Consider the following 7,543-nt stretch of genomic DNA (forward strand, 5'->3'; position numbering starts at 1 on the left):
GCAAGAATGTTTTAGTATGACCAAAAAGAAAAAAAAAAAAAAAGCAAGAATGTTTTAGGAGCCTTGTTAAGGGAAAAAAGGTGATTTAAGACGCTAACATTTCTCTTGAGAAAACCATTTGCGAATTTTTATTATAAACTTATACCAGAAACTTTAACGTGGTTAAAACAGAATTGGAATAGCATAAATTCGTTTATTTTTATAACCATAATATAAAGCCAGAATAATTTAGTTACCTTCTAGAAATTAATATGGAATTCCGTTTCACTAGATAATCCAACATTGCAACCACGTGTGTATGGCAGCTATCAAATAGTCCTTTAATAAGATATTAAAAGTTCGATTTTATTTTGAATTAAAAAATATTTTACGGTCAGTTTTATGATAAATACAAATAATAAAAACAAACAAAGAATAGACATTACTTATTGAATCAAAATACAGACGGATTAGATGTGACAAAAGTACCTATATATCTTATTTTTATTCATGAAATTCAACGTAATAATTTTTTAGGCAATTTACTAATTTAAAATAATTGGTTGAATTCTTTACTAGATTACATTTGGAAATTGCATACCATTTTGTCTTGTTTAATTTTATATAGAAACCGTGGGAGGCAACTACGGTTTCAAAATCAACATAAACCGTAGCTGGTAGCCAGGTTTTATGAGGAAAGCAATTTGAGTGGAAACCGTGGTAGGCAGCCACGGTTTACGTAAAGAAAGAGATAAGCATAAACCGTGGTAGGCAGCCACGGTTTATGAAAAAATGGTTTCGTACATAAAATCCTAGAGGCAGCCACGGTTTATGAGTGTGTAGTATAAATAGCAAAGCCGTGGCTGGTGAGGGCGGATCATTTGTGAGATTTGTAAGTAAGGAGAAGGTTGGTGGGTGAGAGAGAAAAAAAGTTTTGTTGGTTAAGTTGATTGTTTGAGAAGTTGAACCGGCTTAGTGGAGAACCAATGAAAGCAGAAGACCGGATGTACCGGTTAAATGGCGTTGCGCATGTGGTTGGATTTATCGACCAAGAGGTTGGTTAAACCGGTTTTTTATTATTAATTTTTGTTTAATGTTGTTATTATTAATGTTGTTATTCTTGGATCTTCTGGAGATTTCCTTGTCTGAGGCCAAGTGATTTCAACAGATTCGGGTTTCCACTTGCATCCAGGTAAAGAAATATGATTCTAGAGTTAAAAATTGTTCATTTACATCTCCCATTACATGTTATGACATTCTTTAAATTGAACTTGTAGGTGGGCTGAGTATCTACCGAGGAACGATGCAGTAGATCAAAGAGTGGTGGCTGCACGCCTTTGTTTGGATAGATTGCGTGTGCATGATGTGAGTAATTTATTTATAGTTGATACAGTTATGTTTTCCATGTTATAAAATTTGTTTTACGTAACGTTTCATTATGTGATGTAGATCGTGTGGGAGCCCTATTCCTCTCCGGATGTCGCAGCTGTTGTTCATCCGGAGATACTACTTGACGAGCACCGCAGGCTATGGACGGCAGTTACCAGTCTCATTTATTTTGCTGCGATTGAGTGGCACCAGGTGGATAGGGTTATGCCTCAGTTCGGCGGGGTTCAACATCTCCCTCATTTGGCTCTTAACATAGATTGGCTTCATGTGAAGGACGGCAGGGGTGGAGATAGGTGGTTCCCCTCCTATTATCGGGAGTGGCATGAGCATTGGCAGGATCGGCATGCCTCAGTTTTACCGGTTGACCGAGTCGCTGATCCTGGGCCATCAGCTGAGTACCTGGACTGGTGGTGTCGTGTGGCCCACAGATTTTTATCCCCGGAGGTTGCATTTCAGGATCCCAGGCCTATTGTGTTGACTGAGGAGGCTCGTCATAGAGGGTCATCCCAGGCACCTCCTATGGTGCAGGTTGTCGACAGACCGGACAACCGCCGCGTGGACCGGCGTAGGCGTATCGGCACACGTACTACGGATCGAGAGTGGCGATGGCTGGCCGACCACTTAGAGGAGGAGCAAGCTGTTGGTGATCATGGAGGTGATATTAATCATCGTGTTCCGAGACGTAGGGCCAGACGACATGGTCAGCGGGATGGTGGTGGACGGGCCCGTGGTAGAGGACCATCTGGAGAGTATCACAGTGGTCAGCATGCTGTTGGTGAGGACATTGGTGGTGTGGCCACAGGGATGGATCAGGCTACGTACGAGGTGGGGGGTTCTTCTCAGATGTTCGAGAGTGTTGACCCGCAGGCGTTCGCCAACTTTACTACTGCGGCCGTCGGTATGGACATTGATGATCCTGTAAGTCAGTCAGAGTTCTTCAGAGATATAGCAGACATCTTGGGGGAGGATGATGGCACTCATTATAGGCCACAGATGGATGAAGTACATTCACAGTTTGCCGAGCACCAGCCACATGTTCAGGATGTACAGCCAGGTTTGCCGGTTGACCTGAACGAGCCTGCGGCTTCACCATCGGACCCATGGTTCGCGTTGGGAGGTACCCCAGTTTCGGCTTTCAGCGTAGTTCCTCCTCAGGCACCGGTGCCACAGGTGGATCAGAGACCGCGGAGGGTTCGTCGTGCTCCTTTATGTGGCACTGGAGGTCACCTTATTGGTCAGTTGCACGATGACGACAGTGACACGATCGAGGACTCTGATTAGTTAGCTATGTATTTTCCATTTGTCTATGTACTTTCTTTCATTATGTACTTGGATTAATGTTTAAACATTTATTATGCTTTCCGGTGTTGTATCTGAATGCGATGTATCTCACTATTAAGTATGATTAATGATGTAGTCGTTTCGACTTTGTTTGTATAAACAACACAATGACATTAACACTAAATTAAGCTGTCTTAATTTACCAACTCAACAAACAAATATTCTTACATGACGATACAGAAACATATGAATAACACCAATGCTAGTTATAAGACAGAAATTTAACTTACATTAATAACCCAACAACAAGCTAAATAATACATCCTAATTATCCCCGCGAGCAATATCTCTTCGCTGGCCACAGTTCCTCCGCGTATGACCTGGCTGTCGACAGAGGCCACAGCGCTTGGGCTGGTTCTCAGCAGATCGATCCATGGCACCGCGGATCCTAGTTGCCTTCGGACGACCTTCCCTCGCTCGCCTCATGTTAGGATCAGGGATGATAGTTGGCCCAGCATATGGTGGCCATAGGCCTTCTGGGATGGGTGGAACAAACCCGTGACTGTAAACTTTGAACACCTCACTCATACGATACACCTCATGCACATATGCTGCCCAATTAAGCCGCGAGTGGGCGCAACAAGCAATCGCGTGACAACATGGATAATGGAGTGCCTGAAAGTACCCACAATCACATGTGTGATCCTTCAGCGAGACTCTATAGCTACCTAACGAGAAGTTTCCAGTCGGTGTCGTCTCAGCAACCGTGTACTCCGACTGGTGCCTGTCGTACAAGGTGACGGTGAAGCACCTTGACTCTCTTATGTTCCTTTCAATACCCTTGACCAATGCCTGACAAAATTCTTGTCCAGATCCAACTTGCGCCTCTGCTGTTTGTCCCCGGAGAACGAATAGCTCAGCAAGCCTTCCGTATGTGGACTTTACCAACGACGTGACAGGGAGGTTGCGAGTTCCCTTTAAGACGGAGTTAACACATTCACTGATGTTTGTCGTCATGTGCCCGAACCGTCTACCGCTATCCTGGTGTTGCGTCCACTTTTCATACTCCATCCGGTTCGCCCAGTCACACATGGCCGGATTCTCTGTACGCATGATGTCGAACCAGTAACAGAACTCTGCCTCAGTTTTTGCGTACGCAGCATTAACCAGCATTCTTCTCACATCTTTACCTTTAAAAGAAAGGCTGAAATTTGCTGCCACATGACGGATACAGTACGCCCGATAAGCACGTGGGGGCAGCCAACCATTCACGGGATCCTCAAGTGCAGACTTGATACCGTTATGCCTGTCTGAGATAACAAGGATACCCTCTTGTGGAGTCTCACATGTGTTCTTAAGTTGGACAAGAAAAAAGCCCATGACTCGGCATTTTCCCCCTCCACAAGGGCGAATGCTATCGGGAGGATGTTAGAGTTCCCATCCTGTGCAATCGCCAACAGTAAGGTGCCTCCATATTTGCCGTACAAGTGGGTACCGTCAATACTCACAAGCGGCTTGCAATGTTGGAAGGCCTCAACGCAAGGTGGAAATGTCCAGAACAGACGATGAAAGTACACTGTTGACTCATCAATCGGTCCACAACTCTAACAGGAGACGTCTGCAACACAGTAACTGTCCCGAGCATCGTCAACTCCACTTCTAGCATCCAACGTGGCAACTCGGCATAAGACTCTTCCCAATCTCCATATATTTGTGCAACTGCCTTCTGTTTTGCTTTCCAAACCTTCCGGTAACTGGGCTTGAAGCCGTAATCAGCTTCAGTTGCTTGTTGCAACACCTTGATCGGTACTGCAGCATCCGCACTAACCAACGGAAAAATCCTCGCACAGATAACGTGGTAATCAAGCTGACGGTGATCACTGGAAATAGATGTAGCTAAGCAAGTGTGGGGACCGTTGTACCTCCTAACCTCCCAAGTGCCCTTCCGTGCACGGAGCGAAATCCGAATCAGCCAACTACAACTTTTGCCGAAATCCTTGCACTTTCCATGATACTTCAAATGGTCCGATTCCAACACTCGGTACTCAACACCTCGACGGATGCTATAGTCCTTCACACTAAGAACAGCTTCATCTTTACTCTGGAAGGATTGCCCAATCTGAAATTCGGTTGACAATCCACCAACTGTAGCAATTCCCGCCGAGTGTTCACCCAGAGGCTCCAAGTTTAGCGTCGAGAAGTGTGGAGGGTAATGCTGTATGCCGAAACTTGAAGGACCTTGTTGTGCATGTGGATTAGCACCGATGTCATCATCGCTGTCCCCAAAGATATTTACAGGCTCCTGGTCAGAGTCATCATCCCGCATTGCATTCTCTACTTGATCAGGTTCCCCGAATCCTTGACGTTCATCATCTGTGGCACGACCTGCCACCGTTGGTACCAGATCAGCCGCAAAGGAAGGTGAGGCAACCTGCGGAACAGATGGCCGAATCGCTGGCACCGAGCAAGACGCACCGCCTGCGGCAGTCGAGCTATGAACAGGAGCCGATTCCCCAGAACTATCCAGAGTTACCTCCAACTTCGCATACAACTCGTGTATTCTGACCTCAGGAAAACTCCTTACACAATGAAACAGAACCCTAATATCTTCGTCAGCCGCTAACACGAATGTATCATACATCACACCGCTGGAAACTACAGCGATGGGAATCTTGTAGAAGATCTTCTTCACAAACTTGCTCCCAAAAACCCCAAGCTTCTGCAAGATGCTGCTCTTCAAATCTGACAAACTGTTTGACGAAGTAACAAATACACTCAACGGTTCTCTATCAGTGAACTTCACACCATATTTTTTGCTTTTTTTTTTATTTTTCCAGAGCAATGCACTAAGACAAGAACACACTCTTCCTCACTTGACATTGTGATAATGATCTCCTCAGCAGCTACATTCTCACTCGAATATATATAGATTTTCATTATACATAAATCGTTCTAGGTTACAGGGTTTTATGCCCATTGGGTGGCCTTCATAAACCGTGGTTGCCAGCCACGTTTCATGCTTTTCCTTCTTCATAAACCGTGGCTACCTTCAGCGGTTTCTTAGTTTCACTAATAAAGAGTAAACCGTGGCTGCCTACCACGGTTTACGTTGTGCATTTCCAACATGTAAAACCTCCCTGCCAGCCACGGTTTATGTGTATCTAGAAACCGTGGTTGGCTCCCACGGTTTACATACAAAACGAATCAAGACATTCAGGTATCAATATCTCTATTGTTGTAATCTGGTAAACAAATCTCTTCTTTATTTTAATTTGGTCATTTGCCCTAATTTTTTTTGGAATGAAAACTTTCGATCCGAAATTCGTTAGGAATGTAACACGCTAAATGATCTTAAGCTTTACCTCATACCGTAAAATAAAAGTTAATCAAATGTTACGATAATTATAAGGCTTATATGTAACACCCTATCATACAGAGTCTTATGCTTAAGTCACAATTCAGAGATGGCAAGGTATTACGACCTCTAAAATAAAAATTTAGTACATATAGTAGTATGAATAAGGTTTATAACTAGGAGCCTTTATAGAAAAAGGGGTAAACAAAAATCGCAACTCGAAAGCGCAACACTCCGATTGATAACGTAACGAATAAGGATAAACCAACGCGAGATTATATATATACCAAGGAGTGTCAAAAACAGGAATATCAAGACTCAAAATCTGGCTGCGAAGATAATCGATCCGAACGTAGCAATATATACATATGATAAAATAAGGAAACCGCAAAGGAAACCCAAAGGGACACAAATACAGAAACCTATTCTCCAAAATCTCCCATAAGATAAGTCATCATAGTTTGTATTATTTAATGGAGATAAAAGTATCTAAGCAAAACATATAAACTAAACAGAGTCCCCAAGAACAAAGGATCTTTGCTAAACCAGAAGTCTCCAGCAGGCCTCAGCGAGAAACCTCACGTCCTGCATCTGAAAACCACAAAATCCGCATAGGTGAGAACCAGAGGTCCCCAGCATAGTAACAGCTTCCACATATATAATACATAATAATAGAGGAAAGCCAAAGGCAATCCTAGAACTTCCTCCAGATAATATCAAAAGCTTATAAACAAGCTAAACCATATGTGGCGACTGACTAAAGGTTCTTCAGTCTAACTAATACTTCCCTTTTTAATTCCTTCAGACCTCCCATCCACCAGCAGGAGTATAATGTAGCAAACACAGTTATATCAAATAAGAAATATACAAATAGGAACAAATAAGGCATTTAAACAATTAGCAAGTAATATGCAGTTAAATAGGCAATCTCAAACAATTCATATAGTATGCATATGATGAATGCCTGTCCCTAGTGGCTGATAATATCATCTGTCGGTTATAGAGCCAACCCGACAAGTCCTAGTAGCTAACCATTGGAATGTCCCTCTGTCGCGCATCCCCAACTCGAGTTATACTCATCATAAACATGATCATAATCATGATCTATATCCATCACCTTTACTGGTGAATATTTACGGGGGCGAGCTTATCCGGGGCTTTCACAGTGCCCGGCCACCCTTACGACATAGGGTCAAAAGAGCTTCGATTCTCAACCTGGAGCACGTGGTGGCTAGCTACTGCTTCCTTCCAGGGAAACTCTCATCTCCAACAGTGGAAGTGCAACATTCACAATTCATTCAACAGCATATATGCATTTATACTTATCCATAATCATGGCTCCGCCGTAACACGGCAATAATCTAGCCATCCGGCTCACGGTTAAATCCATAACCAGCCATTCGACTCACGGTTAAATCCATAACCAGCCATTTCATTAACAATCACGGCCCTTCTGCCCATGGCATAGCAAGCACTTCCACCGCCATCCTCCGCCTCTCACATAATCATCTTTGATCCTCATTGATCATTCATTTTCCC

At 43.6% G+C, this 7,543-nt stretch overlaps 2 protein-coding genes across 2 annotated transcripts; both read right to left on the minus strand.

Annotated features, from left to right (window-relative positions):
• Nucleotides 1-2,973: 2,973 nt before the first annotated feature.
• LOC107485805 (uncharacterized) lies at nt 2,974-4,029 on the minus strand. Its single transcript, XM_016106343.1, has one exon. It carries the CDS (start codon nt 4,027-4,029, stop codon nt 2,974-2,976), a length of 1,056 nt encoding a protein of 351 aa, XP_015961829.1.
• Nucleotides 4,030-4,153: 124 nt separating this feature from the next.
• On the minus strand, nt 4,154-5,586 carry LOC107485804 (uncharacterized). Its single transcript, XM_016106342.2, has 2 exons — nt 5,513-5,586; nt 4,154-5,399 (listed from the first exon to the last, which is right to left on the minus strand). Exons 1-2 carry the CDS (start codon nt 5,584-5,586, stop codon nt 4,154-4,156), a joined length of 1,320 nt encoding a protein of 439 aa, XP_015961828.2.
• Nucleotides 5,587-7,543: the final 1,957 nt, after the last annotated feature.

This window comes from Arachis duranensis, chromosome 4, assembly GCF_000817695.3.
Source record: "Arachis duranensis cultivar V14167 chromosome 4, aradu.V14167.gnm2.J7QH, whole genome shotgun sequence".
NCBI classification, from domain to species: Eukaryota; Viridiplantae; Streptophyta; class Magnoliopsida; order Fabales; family Fabaceae; genus Arachis; species Arachis duranensis.